General features: G+C 44.4%; 4 protein-coding genes across 4 annotated transcripts; all 4 read left to right on the top strand.

Annotated features, from left to right (window-relative positions):
* The first annotated feature begins 1286 nt into the window (after positions 1–1286).
* LOC114879342 lies at positions 1287–2549 on the top strand. Its single transcript, XM_029194174.2, has 4 exons — positions 1287–1401; positions 1538–1853; positions 1921–2114; positions 2185–2549. Exons 1-4 carry the CDS (start codon positions 1287–1289, stop codon positions 2547–2549), a joined length of 990 nt encoding a protein of 329 aa, XP_029050007.2.
* Positions 2550–7842: 5293 nt separating this feature from the next.
* On the top strand, positions 7843–8944 carry LOC114879343. The gene is made up of 2 exons (XM_029194175.2): positions 7843–8350; positions 8583–8944. Exons 1-2 carry the CDS (start codon positions 7843–7845, stop codon positions 8942–8944), a joined length of 870 nt encoding a protein of 289 aa, XP_029050008.1.
* A 3891-nt stretch (positions 8945–12835) lies between these two features.
* Positions 12836–13896, top strand: LOC114879352. The gene is made up of 3 exons (XM_046287170.1): positions 12836–13270; positions 13324–13456; positions 13628–13896. The coding sequence occupies exons 1-3, from the start codon at positions 12836–12838 to the stop codon at positions 13894–13896; spliced, it is 837 nt and encodes a 278-aa protein (XP_046143126.1).
* Positions 13897–19603: 5707 nt separating this feature from the next.
* On the top strand, positions 19604–20555 carry Osi6 (Osiris 6). Its single transcript, XM_029194178.2, has 3 exons — positions 19604–19939; positions 20022–20124; positions 20209–20555. Exons 1-3 carry the CDS (start codon positions 19604–19606, stop codon positions 20553–20555), a joined length of 786 nt encoding a protein of 261 aa, XP_029050011.1.
* Positions 20556–21910: the final 1355 nt, after the last annotated feature.

Here is a 21910-nt window from a genome sequence, read left to right as displayed (position 1 = left end):
GCCGGACTGCTTTCACTTTCGATTTTTTTCAACATCTCTTTTTTTCTTCTCCCGTAACAACCCACGATCTTACCCTCTCCCTGTCTCTTCGTAGGAACGTTGGTAGTTCATATAAATGAGGTGGTCGAACGCGAGCGGATGCGTCGCATTTCTTCAAGTTCATGCATCGGTGTTATTGAATCGGGATCGTGGACGGAACCGTTCTTTCATCGTGTTTCCATTGAAAAGGTGAGAATCGTTTGTGCGCAACATTTTTCCCGGATTATCGCGATGATACTGTTAACGATGTTGTTTCGATAGATTCGATTAAAAACTGAAATTCCTGGATCGATCACTTTTCGTAATCGTGCAATGATTGTGACGTGCTTCTGATATATGAAAAAGAAATTGAGATATGTGAGATTATGGCTACCATAGATTGTACGCGATGTTTATATCATATAATTGCAGTTTCCTGATTCCTAGCAGAAAAAATTTCAGTTTCCAAATTTTCTAAATCCTTTAAAATAAAATTCGAACCTTTCGACTTAAACCTCTAATGGCAACACCAGGTCAATCGTGATTCAGACATTACGAAACCACGCAACGGTGCTTCGACTAAAATTAGACATTCAAATTCTTCAACGAAAGGCCTTCGAGTATTTGAAAAATATCACTTATAACGACACTCAAAATAGTGTAAAATTAAATTTAAATCATCGCCATTTTAGCGATCCATTGTGTAAGGGTTAAAAAAGAGAACTTTGCAACGGTACCACACGAAAATTGAAAATTCGGTAATGATCGATGGTTGATTAATAGTGTACGTGATCGGTGTAACGAATACCGCGGACACGCGACCGGAATAGAAGGTTACGGACCCGGTTCCTTTGAATATCGTGCTCCGATTGGTCCGTCTAACTAACGGAACATCGGAATCCACGGCGCGGTTACGATCGAAGCTGTTCTCCAGCAGACACTCGAGTGCGGTTCGTGAATCACGATCAACGTCATTTTTTCTTTTCCAATTCCAAATCGTTGCGCCATGTCGTTCTGGAAACCAGTTACTTGACAAAGTTTGGTAAGAGTTGATCCTTCATTTTTAATAATTTGTTTCTTGAAATTTTGCTCGAAAAAGGACAGAGTTGTTTTGAGATCGCGCTAGTACCAGGACAGCTCTCGATCATTCGATCCGTTTCGTTTCTGTCGTTCTTTTAAACGACGTTTACAGAGCTGTCTGTTTACAAATAATAAAATGAGTGTCGATAAAGCTACGTGACTGCAGGTGCAACGTTCAGGTGAGCAGCATGCGACTAGTGCAGTTGTTGGTAAACCATGGTCTGGTGCTCTGGATACTGTTGGTACCCTGTCTGTCGGTCACCTTCGAAGACGGAACTTCCGGTGACGGGGCTGAAGGACGCGGTATGTTTTTCAAATTCAAAATTTCATAGCAGACTTTGGAGATTATTAATAATCTTACGTAATTAACGATAGCAAATTCAGAAAGATGAATATTCGTTTCTGTTTCGATTGGTGATTGCCATTTCCTTTCTTTTAGAAAATCATGCGCCGGAGGTACAGGTACAATTTCAGCAGCAAATACCTTATAATAAGACCCGACAAGGGAAGGGTCTCTTCGACTGGATTGGTCTAGGAACAGGACGAAACGTAGATCCGTACATAGCGAAAACGAACAAGGGTTGTTTGAATGGCGATTTGGCGGAATGCTTCAAATCCCAGGCTCTCAGTTACTTTTCCGATTTCTTTGATCAGCCGCAGTATAATTTGAACGATTACGTGAAGGTTGTAAGGTTGTCCAGGGACGTGGTGAAAGAAGTTAGTCGTCAGCCGTACGAATACTCTGGAGAAGCGAGGTACGCATAAATCTGCTGAATTCAACGATTTAATCCTTTCCTTTGCTAACATTTTTTTATAATTCAGGTCCAGCGACTCTGAATGGGACCAGCTGATGAAATTCGCGTTAAGAAAAGCGGAAAAATTCGTGAAAACCGTGGCCATCGAGCTGCAGATTCCATCCGAAGAGACTGGAGACAACGAGGTGTATGCTCCTCGATTTTTAGACGAGATCGCGGATGAGATCGACACGCTTGAAAATAAGAAGGATACTCTCTTCTGTGAGTCCTCTTCATCCTTATAAATTGTTGCTACTATCAGGATTAAATTATTAATTTAATCTTCTTGTAGCTCGACATCAACTGAAGAGGCTGTTTATTCCAATGCTGATCGTGTTGAAGCTCTTCAAATTGAAACTGCTGTTGTTCCTCCCTTTGATCCTGGGATTGGCGTCCTTTAAGAAGTTCCTTGGCTTCCTGGCGATCGTGATTCCCGGTGTGATCGGTTTCTTAAAATTGTACAAACCTCTCACGCAAAATTATCATCCTCCGGTTTATAGCCAGAGCGGAATCGCTTATCCTTATTACAAGGATAATTCGAATCCTTACGAGCAGGGTGCTCATCATGGTCCGGAGTACCATGGTGGTTTTCACGGTGATTCTGTGTCCTTTGGACAGGACCTTGCTTATCGAGGCTATCAAGAGTATCAATCGTAGACGAATGCTCTCTTCGTTGCTCAGGTTTTGTAAAGAACCTGATAGTTTTATATTTTTTAAATAGATTTATTTAAGCCTTTAAGAACGAGGATGATTGAAATAATTATTCCCAGTTTTATAATATTTATGATATTTAAGTCATTCTTGTTCTTGAAGATATATTTCTAGACTTTCATGACATAAGCTCTCTTCTAATAGCAATAAGCGTTGTTGAATTAACGTTTCGGGAATTGGAGATTCTTGGCCAAATTACGTTGCCATTTTTCAATAGACCGTCATAGATCATTTATAATTAGTTAAAAAGACGCTGACGTTTTTCATATATTTTCGTTAGTGATGTATATAGGTATATTTTTCTATCATACGTTTTGAATTATTTATTGTGACAGTGTTTAAGGAATATTGTCAGCTTAGCCTTAAGTTAGCAATTAGTAACAATAAACTACTGTTCCTACGAAAATTGATGACCTCTCTAAGCTGTCCATTTTCTGTATTTTTTCTGCGGTTCATCATAATAATAATGTTTCGAGCTGGAAATTGCGGAAAAACGAGGACATCGACCTCTGCAGCCTGCTTAAACGGATTACCGCTATTTTGATTATTGTACATCAATGTAAATTACATTGTCATTGAAAATTTGTAGTTTCTTTCTGGTCCCTTGAAACTGAATTGTGTATCAACACAGGTGTAACTTTTCATCCCTCAATTTTAATTAATCACCATGCCATCTCCTTGTCTCCATTTCTTCCATTTCTCTTCAATAACAAATTCAATAAATCGAAAGAAATTCACGTCGAAGGATTTTAACGTCGTCCATAGATTCTTGTAGCCGTTTCACCGCGTGACAAGTGGCCGGGTTCAAAGCGTGAAAATCTCGTGTCGCGAGGATATCACGCTTGATTCTCTCTTTCTGGTGTCGGCAAAAGATGGAAGGAACGTGCACGGGACAACCGGTTGAACGCGATTCTCACTGGCGATCCAGAGAATCGGATGGAACGGACCCGTTGACCAAGTGGCCTCATTCGATCAGAAGACCGGAAGCGGTCTGCCGTCCCGAGGCGATGCACGGAAAACACGGAAAGCAGTAGCACTCGAGGCAAAAACACTCGATTTTGCGAACCAGTTCATCGTACACGAGCCACTATGAAATCGTGCACTTCCTTCAAGTTGACATTCTTTAGGGCTACCGAGAATCACGAACCCGACACACTATGAATGTTCGACAAAGAAAAAAAAAATTCGAATCGCATCGTTCAGTTGTCTGTATAGAAAATTGTGAAAAATAAATGTGTCATTAATCGAGTAATTAATTTTTAATCCTTCCCACTCATTCATCCTCATTCCCGGTCTTCTCGGTCAGAATTTTTTACAAGAAATCACGCGATTTCTCTCGGTTTCTATAATATTTCATTATTCCATACCGAAAAACCTCCGACGATTTAACGAAGGCCCGCAAACGGGGCAAACCTGTTTCACAGTAACGATCAGTGAAAATCCTTATCGATCTCCCGATGCTCTCGCGACCCGCAACCGCACCATTCTATACGTTCTCGCGATAGTTTCACTTTTAAACCCGTCGCTATTAAACACGCCACGATATCGCGGTCGATCGATCCGTTCGACTGATATTAATATCGAGACGATCGATTACTTTCCAAATTTAAATTTCAAGTTTACCATTTTGGACCATTAATATTATACCAATTACCAATTACTATTTAATAAATTTGCACAGTCGGATGACCCCGTGGATGTCAATGACTGAAATCAAGGCCGTGAATGGGCCTCCCACGGTGGCGAACGCCCAAGGATGACCTTGATAACGGCGGGTCCTTTACGTCACATAGAGGGTAGAATGCGAACTTTCCTGCCTGCATGGTCGAACGATCGCGCTAAATCGTGTATATGAACGGTAACGTGCGCGAGGGGAAAAAGAATGAGGGAACAAGGTTACCTGGAGAAAGTTAACGAAACAGGTAGATATCAACGGCGCTCGAGCAATGCAAATCGCCAAGATTCGCACGTGACCGATTCTTTTGATGTTTCTTTCCGCTTCTCGCCGTGGTCGATCGTTTAATTCTCATCGTTTGACCGGCGAATGGTTCCTGTTGTACAGCTCCGAACGGTTCGAAGGAAACGGGATAGGGTTCGTGTGTTCTTGATGAGACGTGGGAATGTCAAGCGTTATCTTCCTTCGATCCTTTCGGCTAGCAGAAATTTTGCTAGGAACAGGCAGGAATTTAGTACATCAGAAATTTTAATATAAAATTTCAATTCTATTATAAATTATGGATATGGAAGCTTCTATTATCAATGAGGATCTTTCAATAAATTAATTAGCCGTACACACCTTATGTCTAACTGTAGGAGCTATCAGCCGAGTAATTAATCGTCGATGTTGATTACGATCGGTTCTGTTGAGTCGCTGGAACTCCAGCGCGAAAGTGTGTTATTATATTTGTTCCTAATTTTTCTCACGCCAAAATAGCTTTAGTGTGCTCCTCGTAACTAGTACCGAATCTATCGAGAGACGATCAGAAATTTCACCGGAAATCGGTCACCCACGACGACTGGGTACTCTGACAAATCGTTCGAGTGGAATTCGACGTAACGGTTCGTGGACTACCAAAACATCTCCATCGTACACCGTGAGATCCAACGATGGTCGCTGCGAATAATCGGTCACCATGTTCGATTCCACACCGGCACACTTTTTCTGAATTTTTTGTAACGATATTTGTGGAGATTAGAAATGGCGGGAAGAAGATGGCGCGCTTATGATTGCGTCGGTTCTCAAAAATGAGGACGAGTCGCGTGCGATATGTTTTCATATTTGAAATTCAAATTGCAGTCGCGATTCCTTTTGGAGATGAAAGTTTTCGTCTCGTTGCTTATTTGTTATCGAACCCAGGTCATTCGGTTGTCGATCGAAGAAGTTTAATTAACCCTGGGTGATTATTAGACGTAAAATAAAAATTCTGAGGATTGCATCGGCCACTTGTCTCTCGCGAAAGCAGCCTGCATAAGAAAACAGGTTCGATTCAAGAATGAAAAGCGGATATCGTTGTTTTTCTACGAGCTCTCCCTGTCCGGTTCTTCTGGTTCCGATCTCGACACCGCTAAAGCTGAACTGTAACTCTGTAGCATCGTTCAGAAGTCATTTATATCGTGATAATAACTTTGAAATTGATTAACTATTCTCGGACAGTACCATTTATCATTCGTTACACTCCACAAGCTCTCTTGCAAATATTTATTCGACGTATCAAGACGAAGATTACACGGTGGATTCTTCGTAACAGTATCGGATGAATCGGTTCGGTACTCGAACTTTTCTAGACTCTCGCGAATACTCGCCACGAACTTGGCACACTTCGTCACACACGCCTTCTTCCTGGCGTAATTGTTTCTTGTTACGGCACGCTGTGCCGCGATATTTACTTTCTTTACGAGCGTAATATAACGCTGACCCGTTGCTTTCTAGAGTGTTTTTCACCTCGATTTGAATCCGTATCGTGTGCCAGCACCGGAACAGTTCCGTGCACGTGTCGCGAATTTTCCTTCTTTCTTTTTCTCCATCTTTCCCACGCGTCGTACGAACGAAACGAAGAGGAAGAGTCTAGAATCAAAGGAAAATGTGTCTGTCCTGAAATTAGACGAGTAAAGAGTCCGTGAAATGGCATCGATGAATCGTACTTTTCCCCCTAACCCAGGCGTGTCGTTTCTACGGTGTTCATCAGCTGTCTACGTAAATCATTCTACGCTCTCTACGCGAAAAATCAACGGCTGGGAAGATCCTTGATGAGCGATAAGAAACAGAATGAATGTCATGCCCGTTGAAAGCACGTAAATCGTCTAGATTTCTTCCAGCAACGGTTGCATGAATTTTCGTCCGACACTGGTTCATAATCTACTTAACAGGAATAAGTGGTCAGGTCACGTAGAAATATCTCTCTACCCTGTATACACGAACCGTCCCACCTGTAAACGATGAATCGCATCCGAACCGTAAAGATTCCATTGAACGCGTCTGGTTGCACGTTGGGTCGCAGTCGGTGTACCGAAATGGCTACTCATTCGGCCGATGTCGCGCGTGCTCCACATCCGTGACACGGTTCTCGTGGTGGGTCGTGGCGGTTCCCCAACGTGTCCAGGAATGCTTCTCTGCGTGTAATACCGGCTCGCGAGTGTGTGATGGTAAGCCAGGCAGGTAAGAGCAACAACAACAACAACAGTCCGTACACGGTGGAAGCGATGTCCGTCGATGGTGTCCCACGAAGGTGTCCAGGGGGAACCAGTTTTGCACGGCTACACGACGAAGAGAACGAGAGCCTTCACCTTGGGATATCAGGTCGCTTCTCTTTTCAGCAAGTTCGCGCGTAGAAGGAGAGGCAAACAGTCGTATAACACGAATACCACCACCAGGATTCCGATCGACCAGTCAGCCAGCCAGCTTGTATCAAAGGCAAAAGTGGGCACACCACCCGCCCTCGTGTGGCCCGCTCCCTCCTGCGGGATGGTGGTGGCTCGACGGTTGCGTGTTGCGCGTTTACGCGTTTGCTTACGCGTGTATGCCGTACGTATACGACGTTCAGATCTACGTATATAAAGTGGCCGGGGCGAGACGACGGGTCCAGAATACTCGCTACGCTCGATCCACGCATCGGGTCACACACGCGCTAAAGGGACGCTTGCGTAGTGCCTTAGTTTCAGCCAGGAAGGAAGGAAGAGAGAAGAGGCGCCGTCCCTTCAGCGTGCCCTCGACCCAGCTTCCGTTTTCTCAAACAGAGGATCGAAATTCAGGTGGGTTCCTCGTTGTCATTCAATCGTTTCTTCTTTGGATTCGTTAAATTCTGATTATTTGATCCTTTGGGGATGGATGCTAATTATTTTATTTTTATTCTTTTTTTATTAGAGCTGTTGTGTTGAGTTTGCAAATTATTTTGAGGGTTGATATCAAAGGGTGTCCAAGCAATGATTTTTTAAATCATTCCTTTTTCAAGATTTAACAGTGACCTTGATTTTATGGTCTGCTTATTAACACTAGAACTATTGACGTTTGATGCACACTAATTTTTAAGTTGAAAATAATATAGAAAATATTCATTTTTTATCTTGACAATAGCCAACATACATTTCAGCAAAAATGCCTTGATAATGTTTATAAATTAAAATAAGAAACTTGAAACCAGTCATTTTTACTGATTCGGTAGTTCTAGTGTTAAAATAGCAATTGTTAGACGATTAACCGGTCCCTAGCATTGAACAAAGAATCATTTTACAGAGCAACAAGATGAAGAGGATTCTAGTATTCCTGTTGATCTCCTACCTGTCCGCGTGTCTGGCGAATCCGTTGGAGAAGCTCGACAAGATCAGCGTCCTCGAGCAGCAGTCTGTGACGCTAACGGATCGAGCGAAATACGAGGAGGAGTTGCTTCGTAAATTGAACTCCAAGTGCTCTCAGAACGACGTGAGTAGCTGTGTGATGCTGAAGCTTGTGACGTACATGAACAAACTGCTGAAGAAGGCGTCGATCGAGTTGACCGACGACATCGAGATCAGAAAAACTAGCCAAGCGTCCGAGGAGGTGATCACATTCGAAGCTGGTAGAAGCAAAGACGACGAATCCGAGGTCCTCGACCTTGTAGCGAACAAGGTGTACGCGTTCGTCAAGTCTAGAAGCATCAAATGGAGGATTCTTCCAGAAGACGACGTCGTTGTTTCCGCCTCGGAGGATGAAAATGGCTCGTTGAATCTAGGCCTCTCCATCGAACGAGCGGATAATGTTCCTGTTCAGGATGGTAATTATCACAGAAGTTAGAATTTCTTTTGATTATCGATGGTGACAGATCCTTTCTTTCAAGATTGAACATTCACCTTGACACCTGGACAATTAAACCTCCGCCACAAAACAAAGATTCCTTTATCCGACAATTTAGTCACGCCTCATCAAACTTTACTACCATAGAAAGTCCTCGACGTTTACCTTCCTCGACGAAAGCGACAGCAATCTCATTTGATATCTCGTTTCAGGTCGTGGGAAGAAGAACAATAACATGGGGCCGCTGATCGCTGCTGCGGTGCTGAAGATCGGTCTGATCGGTGGCTTGGCATTTAAGGCACTCGCACTGTTGGTCGGCAAAGCGCTTCTTCTCTCCAAGATCGCTCTCCTCCTGGCTGGTATTATCGGCCTGAAGAAATTGTTCTCGCAACAGAAGCACGTGACGTACGAAGTGGTCGCACACCCTCATCACAGCTCCAGCCATACCTACAGTTCGGACCATGGACACGGTGACAGTTACTCGAGCGGATGGGCCAGAAGTTTCCATGGTCAGAGCACGATTTCCGGGCAAACGGACGCCCACGATTTAGCCTACTCGGCCCATGCTAAATGATGACGAATTCGAAGATCTGAATTCGTGGTACCTGATTCGAATCTAACTGGCTTTCGTCTGCTAGACCGAGTCGGGTCCTCGGTGTCCATCGATTCTTGCCAACACGTTCTTGCCGTTAGATTTAGTATTTCATTTTCTCTTTGACTCAGTCTTTCTCTATTTCTTCCTACCTGTTCTTCGATCTTTCTCACTGACCGTTTTCATTTTTCTTCCTCGAACGATATCTTTGCTTTCTTTGACCATCAACCGACTGACAATTGACCGGACTATGTTTCGACTGACACAACATTTGACTTTATTCATCCATTGTTTCCAGAAATGTTGAAAAATTCAATCATGCTTCGAACGACCGACGGACGAACAAGACATTCCCATCGACGCGACAAACGGACGTATACGTTTTTCTCTAATTACACTTCGTTTATTAATTAATTTATGATTAACTTATTTGTCCGTCCCTCCAACGAGGGATAATGATTGTACAATAATGTTGTTTTTATGTTATTTTTTTTTTACCTGTATAAATAAATATTTATTTCTTTTTTGTAACGTGACTATATCTTCATCTACCTTCCCACAATTTACATAATTGACCGGGTGAATAAATCATGAGATGATAAAAAGATGCAAGTGAAGATAATTGAAAGGAAATTTTAACCGAGTATAGTTGCTTCGAATTACCGTAAATTAAAAGTAATAACTGAGAGTTTATCGCAATTATCCTGTTTGAATTGGAAATGACACGCGTCCCGCGTTTATTACATTTAAACATAATGCAAATTCTCGTAACATTTGTGAAGCGAACATGAAACGAATACGAAAAGCCGACGAGTTAAGTAGATTACTCGTTATCCGCGGATTTGGTCTGTTTACGATCTAGAAATAGTCAGAATCGACTTTCTATTAAGAATCGTTTACGTTTCCGTTACCAACGATTTTACCGGTCAAGCACAGTTAATCAACCGTATATTCGTTTCAAATTTAGAATATTGAAACTTCTTTTTCAAGAATACGAAATATTTGATTTTCTTCGGATAAAATTGTTCAATATGCCATGATCGCGGTCGATGGAGTATTCGAAGTTTCTCTGTACGAAAAATATGCCATGTTCGTTGCTCCGCATTGCGGAACTTAGCGGGACTTTAACGACAGGTGTGACGATAGCATCGAGTTACTCTAGGAATGTAATTCCCCTCTCAAGAACTCTACTTCTTCATTTAACGAAATTTGCAAATTCACCGATACTTCCATTATTACCTTTTCGAAAATAAGAAAAGCTCTATTTTTATAGGATATAATCAGCTGTTTCCTTCAAATGATATACACGTTATGAAACGTGACCTGGTATGCAGGAAAATAAAATAGCTAAAGATGGATACCAGTTATAGCAAGTATCCGTGTCTTATCATTGTCGGCTATCAAAACGATAACACGTGATTTTCATTAATACCTTGATTACTGTGGAGGTCACTGGTAATTGGCAAAGTAGCTAATGAAAAATGAGATAATTGCTGCGATACAACTCTTGCTCTGTTATTTTAATTTTCAATTTATTATATAAATCATCATGCCAAATTTGATATTCGTCGATGAGACGATTCCTAGGACATAGATGTCGCTCGATGTTCGATTTTGATCTTTCCATGTTAGGAAATGTCAAAGATGATCGGAACGAAGGGAAAACTAGCAAGTTGGTCGAACAACGCGCGAGGTATCCTTCATTCAAATAAGTCGGCCTCGTTTCGTTCAGTCGCTTTCTCCGGCTCGATTGGGAAGGATCGGGAAGGAGATGACGGTTCGATAAGGGACACCCAGGAGAAAGAAGGTGTCTTTCTTCTTGGGAGATCAACTTTCGGTTTCGGGTACAACCGGGAGAAAGAGGAGGCTGTCATCGTTGACCCAGTTTTCGATTCTCGTAAATTGAAGGAAAAAAAGAAAATCGACACGTGGATTCAGCCTCGTGTCCTGTAGACGGAAAAAAGAAATAAAACGAAGCTTGCTCGACTATCGAGAGCAGTTTGGAAAATTCGTTAACGAGAAGAATCATCCGCGGAGACTTACGATGACCTGGTTTCATTTCGATCGAACGTTTTCGACGTATTCGGAGAAATTCGTCGGGAGAGGAGAAAGTATCGAATATTGATCGAATCCTCTTATTATTAACACGAGGATGTTTAACGTACGACTATTGGTAACGGTGTCGACGAGTCTGTGAATGATCGAACGTTTCGGGGTCGACACACATTCGAGAGGAGAAAACCTCTCTCTATACGATGGATTCTAACGTTCTCCTTGCGGTTACGGAAGTGCTTAGAGAAACTTCGGATCAATTAGAGATCTAGGCTTTCTGATTGCGAGCTTTTGCTAGGTTGAATTTAATTGCAATGAGAAAAATACTCGACACCCGCTATCTTAGAAACTTATGGGAAGAAAATTCTGAGAAGAAAGTTAACAAACATAGTTTCCACAATAATATTGCAATTAAGGAAAAATACGAGTCAACTTGGACTTTGAAATTAATTGGTTGTTCGAAAAATGATTAGTCATTTCTAATTTTATTTATACATTCTTAGGACTCGCATCTTTAGTTGCAGCCCGAGTAGAAATATTAGAAAAGCCTAGCAATGGAACCTCGCTCTCGACATCGCGAATACCCCAAAGGGACATGGTGAGAACGAAGGGACGAAAGAAAAAGGGGTAGAATTTTCGTGAAGATTCGAACAGGAGGGTGTTGACGAGGGTCGATCTGTGCTTCAGGGATACACGATCGTCCGTGTGGCGTGGTGTCGTCGCGAGGAACGAGCGAACGGTTTCGAACCGGGCCTAGTTATACCTACCAGCCAATGTTACGTATATACGTATACCGGTGTATCGGCGAGTACACGAGGGGAAGTGGAACAGAAGAGAAAGGTATGCGGCGAGATGAACTAGTTTTCGGCAAGCGATCTTGGCCTGATGTCGATCGGGCCAGACCGATCAACCTTCCTCCCACTGGTCTGCGTTTTCCATCGGGAAGGAACAGGAACCGACTGAAAGGGTTCCACATCGATTACCTTTCCGTCTAAGTAATAGATACCGTCTAGGATGCGATGGAAAAGAGACTTCATGGTAGCTAATATCTGGCGCGGACATGCCGGTTTCGCGTCGCTCCTCGACTCTCGTGGAATCCGTTAATTGCGATATTGAAAGATGAGCAGAGGAAAGCAGGTAGCCGGCTGGGCTGACCAGCCAGCCCAGCCAGCTCGGCGTATCGGTGGATTCGAAATCGGCCACCTTCTCTTCTGCTCCACTAAAAGTGACGGAAAGAGAGAAAGGAAGAGACGGTACGGATTGAATGGTATCAAGAGACCTCGCGTGCACTGATATCCACTGATCTAGAACAAAGAGACTACGGGAATACGCTTGGTGGAGAAAATCGGCACGAGTTGAAGGAAGACAGGAAGGCGGAGGCGTTGGTTGCTCCGTAGCGTGCCTGCTCGGCTCGCACCCGCTCGCTTCGACCTCGCAGCCAACCGCGGCGTAACGCTCTAAAACGTCTCGGAAACAAGAATTAAAAAGAATCCACGAGAGGATCGACGGACCGAACGAAAAATTGCCGGCTAATGCACACGCTTCGAACAGAGAACGGTCTGCCCGGTCTGACGTCGATGCTCTCGTTGCTTTTTTCGTAGTACAATCGCCGACCAGCTCGTGCAACTATATAAACGTGATTTGAAGCCCGCTTAGATGCACCACTCGGACCTCCACCGTAGGTTCCGCAGGATCTACCGTATCTTTGGCTTCGTTTAACGTTTATCGTGTCGCGTCGCGTGATCGTAATACTTGACGGGAATTCGGCGCGAGGTTTGTCGTCGGCTTGAAATCCTAGGAGGATAATTCGACAAAGACACCATGGATTGGTTCGAGAACGGCACAGGGCACGGGGAACGTCGTCGTTTGGCCCTGTGTCTACTGATCGTCTGCGTGCTTTCCACCGCGACGTCCGCGGACACGAACGACACCAAGGATGTTTGGAGCGGATTCTCAACGGGATGTTCGAGCACGGATGCCAAGAATCTGTCCGTCTCCTGTTACGGTGTCAGGATCGTCAGGAAGATCGTTCAACAGCTGCTGGAGAAATCCAGCAAGGAGCCAAACATCGAGATCTTCGACGGTGTCAGCCTGGTCGAGGTACCTGGTTCCGGACCGGCCAGAAAGGGAAGGCTGATGAAGGGATTCGGTAACATGGGCACGTTGGTGCAGTTCCTGGAGGGAAGGGAGCTGAGAATAAAGCTGCCCAGCATCTTGCCGCAGAACATCGAGAGCGCTCTTCAAGAGAGCCTGCCGGTCGATCAAGGTTGCTTGAACATCCTCGCAGACGAGTATCTGTGGGTATCCAGGAGTACATCGAACTGAGGAAGTTTATTTTGTTTTCAGGAAGAGGAGGAGGCGGCGGTGGCGGCGGATTCGGGGGTGGTGGCGGCGGAAAGAAGGGCGGCGGAGGTGGTTACATGATCTTGGCGCTGATGATGGGTAAGATATTCTTGAATTCAGCTCAATTTCAACTTTTTTTGAATGAAAATACCTACGTAAAGATTTCATCAATATTAATGATTAGTTCATCGTTAAAATAAAAATATCACCATGAAGAATGTTGCCTTCGCCTAACACTGAAAGGACTAACCTTTCCTCTTCTTTCCCCAGGAAAAATGATGGCAGCACTGGGATTCGGTGCTCTCGGTCTGCTGGCCATGAAGGCGTTAATGGTTTCCGCGCTGGCGTTGATGCTATCGTTGATAGTCGCCGTGAAGAAGTTGGCCAGCGGCCATGACAGCGGCGGTGGCCACCACGTGGTGTACGCGCAGGACGTGGGTCATCACCACTACCGCAAGAAGAGATCTCTCGGGGAGGAGGACCACGATCTACCGTACAGAGGATACGCTCACCTGTTCGCCGATTCACGAGTGCTCTGATGCGATCGACGCGCGGATCATCTCGAAGAAAATCCGATGATCCTCGGACGATGGACACGACGCCGTTCGAACGACAGTGACGATGACATTAGTTGAGACTTAGTGACCGGGACTGACGAACGAAAGTGACGATTTGATAAAATTTCTTGCCGCGCGTGACACGCGTTTGAAGACGGGACGAACGGTGGACGAGACGGACGCTGAGGAAACCAAAGTACACGTACAACCATGTTATTTATTACACCATCCTCTACCATACTCATCTTACCCTCTCTTTTGTACCATTTATTTATTTGCGCAATCGAATAAAATTATATCGAATAATCAACGAATCAGAAAATATCTCGAAGCGTTGAATTTATTGCCACCAGAGGGGGAATATCGGTTGGTATCGAGAACGATGGACCTGAACAGATCCGGATGTTTAGGAAAACCGAAACGAGAGAGGATCGAAGGAGGAAAAGTGTGCCAACCAGTCACCGTGCGTTGCATATTTCTTAGGTGTTCGCGATTTCAAACTCTCCCCGTATATTTCCTAATCGAACGGATTAACAAGCATAAAGCGACATGAAACTGCAGCTCTTTCTTGCCTCGATGATCCGGATGTCGGCGATGGTGGGACGGTTGTGGGTAAGCGTGTCTCACAAGTAGCACGATGCCACGGATTGTGTAACAAATCGTGCTAAGTGAAACGTTGTTCAGGGAACCATGTACCCAGGAACAGTGTCTAAAGAGTGATATTAATTGCTCTACGCTTTCGTACAATTTAACCATTAAGTCCAATTAACAGGTTCTTTATCATTCTCTTAAACTCGGTGGAAAATTAATCTCCTGGAAAATTTTTCATTCGACGCTAATTGAGTTAACAGTTCGTATCTCGTGATTCTTCTTTTCAATTTTCGTTTATTTTTCCGATGGAAAATGATGGGAAGGCGTTGATGGAAGTCGTTGGAGCGTTCGATCGAGAGAGTCGACGGAGTTCGAGAAGGGTCCCTCTTTCTATGCACCTTTTCCTCCCCTCTTACGGATCTTTTCTCCCACCTGTTACCATTTCCTTCGAACTAGGCCCGTTCACCACGGTTCTTCTCGTTAGCATCGATCTGGAGGGAGGAAAATCGTCGACGGGGGCCGAGACCCACTGGCACACATTCCGGACGCTTCCTTTTTTGCCTTTGAAATATCATAAAACGGGGAGAGTCAGCTTGAAATCGGCTCAGATCGCGTCGCGACTTCTGCGCAGGCGCATCTGGCGAACGATGAACTTCCGACAGCTCGAGCAAGTGCAATCAAGCAACTGCAAGCATGTTTCTTTCCAGATTTTTTCTTATTTTTTTTATTAAGGTGTCGTTAAGTACAACTTGTGAAGGGGGTATTTTACCCCTATATATTAAAATGGTAATAATACTATTTTTTCTAGAATTTTAATTTTTCAAAAATGGAAACTTTCATCTTTGCTCAGGAGTTACACTTTCACTTTCTTTCTTTCACTAACAAATAGAGGATAATTAAATTCACGAACTTTGAATTTTTTCTTTCCTTCTCTGTTTGCTCGTTACAGATTGCATTAAATTAGAGTTCTTTGACCCAATTTCCAGCTTACACTCTTCTTTAACGCGTCAACCGGATGATTCTTCGATCGAGAGAAAGTCATTTCTCTTCCCTACGTGTAAAAAAGTAGATACGTAGCTTCTCTTTCTTAATAGAAAATCATCTATTAACAAATACACTAATTGTCCAAAGAAAATTGATGTCAACTCCTGTTAACAAATGAAATTCCATCAAATCGTAGTTGTTGATGAATCACGTACAAGAAAGCAGTCCGACAAGATCATTAGCGCGAAATTCACTCGGTCCAGTCAAAATGCTCGACCTACTTAAAAGAAAGTAACTCAAAAGCAAAACCGTTCGCGTCTACACGTTGTTCAGCTTTCGTTTTCTTCTCTTAACACCCATCCCTCTGTTCGATTACCGGGCTTTATCAATGCCCGATTGCTACTCTGCTTTCGTTTTCTGCCGTTTCAGAAACAACTGGCAACCAGAAAGATTAAAAGTTTTATAGTGCCGTAAATTCGGGCGCGACACGACTGACGTCATTGCTAAGGAAAAACGAAAGTTAGAACGATTTCGTGAATGAACCAGCGAAATCGGTGCACGATAGTCGATTTCAATTTTTGCAAATTTCTACTATGAAAGATTTCACTAAAGACGAAGGTGCCTGCCGATCGTTGCAACGTTCCGTCGAACGACGGAGGATTTGATGGTCAGATTTGACCCGATCGGCCATTAATATCCACTATTTGGCACGGTAACGATCGGGAGAGGGGCCCGTTACATTCCACGCTCATTACCGATGGAAATTTAAAATTCAAATCCGTCGACGACCGATTTTTCGGATCGGGCGCGTGTCAAGCGGAAGCCGCTTCTTTTCTCTGAGAAATTCCTCGCGCAGCGGGTCGCTGACTGAGGTTAGATGATCGAAACGTTGAACCGAAAGCTTTCTAAGCTGAAGACCCTGTGATATTGGAATTCGTGACTCGAATCGAGCAATGATTTACAAGCAAAATGGAAATGTTTCGAATTCCTTAGATAAATTGAAGATTTTTGAAATTGCAGAAGATGGGACGAGATCATTCGCTCGATTATTCGCTCGATGTGACCCAGTTTCGATTAAAAATAAAATCGTTTAGAAAACTAATCCGCTTTTCAACGAGAAGAAGAGTCACCTCGAAAGTAGCACACCTTCGTACGAAATTTCTTCGCGCAATTGAAACACCATGTTACAACTGCACAATGGCCCATTCGGCGACGAGAACAGCACCTCGAACGAGCGGATAATCAATAAAATTCGTGTCGACAGTACGTACAGAATCGTCAATGACTTTGCAAAATTTGTAACCTTGATCTCTACGTCCAGTATTCATCTGTGAATGGAAATACTTCAGTAAAATTGTTCATCAGGAATTATGAATCATTGACCGACTTACGAGACGAGTGTATACTTTCGCGTCCAAGTTTGTCATTCGCCGGTGAACGATCGTTAGAACCGCGAGTAAATCACAGGGGATTCGCAAGAAATCTTGCTTATAATACCCGTGTCATCTCATTCTGGGTTAAGATAGTCCACTATTAGCAGACCGCTGTCATCGGACGTTTCTCCGCGAGTTCTGAGTGAAACTCAACCGGTCGTATGCTAAGCGTGCTCGCGCAAAGAGAAAAAGAAAAATGTTAATGTCCCATGTAGCGTAGTTTATTTACCGACACCTGGGCCTCGTTTTTCGGGATTTCGTTTCGCGAAACGTCGTGGAATTCGTGAAAGGAATTGAAAAAATTCAGACTTTCTATGCTTCAAAATCGGCCATTTGATACGCAGCTACCAAATATAGGACTTCTTAAAGAAGAATATTTTTCTTCTTGATTAATTAATGACTGAACAAAAATTAGTGAGTCATATCAGTCATTCATGAATGCATTGTATGAAAATTTTGAATGATTAAAATTGAAAGTGCCTCCTGAAATTCAATGTACCTAGTCCACAAATTTCTTGAATGATGCAGAAATTCTTAGAGAAAAGAACACGAATGAATGCTGTGAAAAGCAACGCGAGAAACGATCGACATCCGGTAAAGGAAGGAAATAAAAGAAGAACTGTACAGAGCGTAAATAAGTCATATCACGGTGAAAGTTTACATAATACGTTTAACGAACGATATCATTGATGGTTAATTTCGCGATCCTGCAATGGCAGCAGCCTCCTTTCATCCCGGTTTCGATGATCGTTTCTAAGCATCGCTGATTTTACCGTGTCGGGGCGTGTCGGTGGCTTCGGCCGTTCCTTTCTGCTGCACGCGGCGAAGGAGAAACCATGGTTTTACTTTTTAACGGCTCTCCTCTGCCACGAGAACGAAGGATCGGCTGGAAAGGATCCCGGAGACGGCGGTCGGTAGATGACCGAGAAAGGATGAATGAACAGTGACGTAAGATCGCGCGAATTTCCTTTTCATCCGGTCCCTTCAAGCGCGGCGAAAGCTTGATTAGCACGATTGCCAGCGGTTCTTCTCACGAACATTTCCCCGACCAGACGATTATGTCAACTCGGTTAACCGAGTTACGCGATCACTCTTGACTCTCATCCCTGTCGATGATGTTTTATTTCCTCAATTTCTTTTCTCATTATTTTAATTACCATATAGAGGCCTTTCATAACCCTTCCATTCCCACACTTCAAATTTAAAAATAGTAAATACGAAATGGAAATTGTCTTCTGACAATTCGAATTAGAAACTCGTGGGTTAAAAAATTTCCTACGGAGGTGATTGATCTAGTTTGAAGAAACCAAGAAAGTCCAGAGGTGAAGAAGCGACACGAAATCGTTCGATTTCCTAGATCCGTAGAAGAGAGTCACGATGTGGACGAACGAAGCCGGAATTTCGATGGGCAAGCTCGGAGCCACGAAATTCCAGCCACCAAGAACGGTCAGGATTTCGCAACCCGAAATTCCACGGCCGCTTTGTAATCGCTTCAGGTCGGAAGGAACGAAACGAAAACGACAAGCGACGTACGCGTTATCGGCGTGAGAGTCGCGAGGGGTCAAAGTAGAAAGTGGTGTCCGCGTGTTCGCCTCGATGAAGGTCGGATCCGGGATGTTTGAACCTGATCTATACCAGTTTTCTTTCATTCATGGCGATCGCCATTTCGTCGTTCGCGGGAGAGAGTACGAGCTCCTCCGATTTCCGACACTTCCTGGGAAAAATCACCAGCCTGACGGGACTCGTAAACCGTTCACCGCGATTCTTCCAATGATCGAAGACCGTTCCGAATTTGCATGTCTAGTCTTCTTCTACCGTTGTTCCCTACTTTTCTGCTAACCTTTTATCTGCCAGCGTTTAGTGCTGTTAGCTGGTACACGTTTTACCGCTCTACGAGCTATTGTTAATTGGAGAATCTTCGTTAATTACCTGCCTTCATAAACTCTCTTTTGACGGGGAGAAAACAGGCGTTGATGGCTACTCCGCGCGTATACATAATATAAATGTTTATAAAGAAAACTTTTATATTTATGAAATCTCTATAGTACCATTTAGTCACTTTCGGTTGGCTTTCTAATCTAGGTCACCTCTAACTCTCCCCTGTCTAATCTCCAACTTAGATTGACCCTAAATCGCCCTTTGAATCACCTTTAGGACCTCCTCCTTCCAGATCCACGTCCACGATGTTCGTTTGTCTCGGTTCAACGAGCGATGGGAAGGTAGGGCGAAGAAAGCCGTAGGAATATTCCTAGACGAAAGATAAAAGGGAAGAGAAGATATGTCGGCCAGCCCACCTTGGTACCGTATTCGTGTCTGGTGTGGGCAGGTCGCAGGTCGCGGGGCTCGATGGGCGTCGCAGAGGAACACCTATCCGCTTCCGTCGCTCGAACAAGCACTTTCGTCAACGACGACACCGACGACGTGCACGAGCATTTCTGACGACGCACACGCTCGTGCACGGCAAATAGAGAGAAATAAAAAATACCAAAAGGCGGCAAGAGGTGGGGCGGCGACGCGGACCGTGGGTCGAGGAGGGGCCCGCCAAATATAAGCTTAAGAGATCGTACGATGGACCACACGAAATTTCACTACCGACGGGACTGGTTTCGGAAAACGTCGGTTATCCACTCGTATCTGTATCACCGTTCGGAGATATTCGTCTTTAGTTGCTTCCATCCACCATGAAGTTATTCGCGTTCGTGTTTCTAACGACAGCCGTCGTCCTAACGACAGGGCAGAGCATCGAGGATTGCCTGAAGAGCGACAGCATATCCTGCGTGCAGAAGAGCCTCTACAGAAAAGCGAAGGAGTTCTTCGACAAGGACAACTTGGAACTGTTCAGTGGTGTTAGTCTGGTGAAGAACGAAGACGGACAAACGAGAAGCTCCAGAACTGGCAAGGAATTGATTCACGATCAGGAGATCGACGCTGCTAATAACGTGGCCGACAGACAGAGCGTTCTTGAGAATTTCGTGACCGAGGAAGCCGGTGAATTCTTAAGTGGACGTAGTCTCAGGGTAATTGAAGCATTTCGTTCAGTTGATGTAATCGATCTTATGGAAATTGTCTGATGTAATTTTCATATTTCTGTGTCTATAGATCAATCTCGCGCCTACTTTCGAGAAGATCGGGCAATCGGCTCGCGCCTTCAGCGACTCGGCACCGGAAGAGGTGCGTCAAGCGGTCAACGAAATCGTCGAAGGTAAACTTAAAGAAATCTATCGAAATTCTTACTTTGAATCCTCAAAATCGTCCAAGCGTAACGTTGTTTTCTTCTTCGCTATAGGTCGAGGAAAGAAGAAGATGCTGAAATCGATCCTCCCTCTTCTGATCGCCGCGAAAGTGAAGATCGGAGCGTTGGCCACCCTCGCGTACTTCGCGATCGGTCTTATAGCGAAGAAAGCGATCTTCGCATCCCTTATTTCCCTCGCCATTTCCGCTTTCATCGGGCTGAAGTCTCTGTGGTCGAAGAACTCTTACCACGAAATGACTCCTTACAACGGATGGAACGGAGCCGGAGCTAGCGGGGGTTGGTCCGCTCCAGTTGCGAGCGGAGGATGGTCGTCCGGCGCCTCGTGGGACGATGGGCATGGTTTCGCGCAGAATCAAGCGTACTCCGGCTACCATCATTAACGTTTTTCTTAGTATCTCCACCACCTTCCTCTTCTCTCTTCATACTCTCCTTACCTCCTTTCCTATCCTTCTCACTTCTTCCTCTTCGTTTCTCATCGATCCACGAGGACACGATAGAATCGGGACGATTCCTTCGACTGTATTTATTGTTTATTTATCCTCTGTTTAATAATAAGCGGACCAGGGACCATCCGGTCCCGTGTAAATAATACGTATCATAATTATTCGTTATGCGTGTAGAATGAAAACGAATAGAGGCTAGTCGCGGCGCTCTAGCTCGATGAATCCGAGCTTAACGAATTTTGTAAGCGCGGCTGCGAAGCGCAATCACACGACCACAGTTTAATCTCTTAACGAATACCACGAAGCTGAACACCATCTAGTCCAGTACGATTTAGATGAACTCTGTTCTCAAGTGCTCTTACCTGAATGACATGAAGTGCTCTCATCATCATTGTCTTTTTTTTTTTAATTTGTAACGAATGTTGACAACGAACCGTCAAATACAATTTATAGAAAAAGAAAAGAAAAATAACAAAGAGTTTGTCTCGTTCTCAATCGATTTCCGTCGAAATCGAGTTCCTTCCGTACGAAATCATCCCGGATCCACGGTGAAAAGAGAAATCACGATCGTCGCCGACTTTCCAACCTTCCGAGAACCTCCGAAACGATCGCTTTTTTTTTTTTTTCTTCTCCGTCCCTGCCCGTCGCTGTTCCTGTTTCACCGGCGAAATTTCAACGGCCTCGAAACCGGCCTGGCTCTCTCGTCGCGGCGCGATCTCGCGGGCGAAATCGAGCCGGCCGAGGTGGACGACGAGATGGAAATGCCAGATGGCTGCGCGCCTCGAGGGGAAAGTGCACCGGCAAGGTGCACATCCGGTCGTGCGATGCGGTTTCCTCGGGACCCGCGCGGGTCGACAGACCGTGGCTCGCGTCATTCCGAATCGGGTCGAGGGGACGTACATTCTAGTAAATCTTTCGCGAACGATGTCCTTAAGTCCCAGATAGGAGGAAAATGAGCGAGTGGAAAGGAGGTTGACGCAAAATTCTCGTTTCTTCCGTCGCGATCGCGAGGAACTTGCTTCGGGGCCGATAGTAAAAATCCTTTTTACCTGAACAACTCTGTATTTGCACAGCCGCTGATTAGCGGTCGAGGAAGGTGCGAACGTAAAACGGAAAGGAAATCTTTTCTCCATCGTTTCTTACTGCCTGGAGGCGATCCGTGACACCTGACGACAGTTGACGATGGCTTCGATCGGTGACAAAAATAAGTGGACCACTGATAGGTACCAATTATGTCCAATGTTCCGAGTATTATGTTATTCGATAGAACGAAGGTGAAACGAATCGAGAGA

This window comes from Osmia bicornis, chromosome 9 (assembly GCF_907164935.1).
Source record: "Osmia bicornis bicornis chromosome 9, iOsmBic2.1, whole genome shotgun sequence".
NCBI classification, from domain to species: Eukaryota; Metazoa; Arthropoda; class Insecta; order Hymenoptera; family Megachilidae; genus Osmia; species Osmia bicornis.
This window is presented reverse-complemented; position numbering and strand designations above follow the sequence as displayed.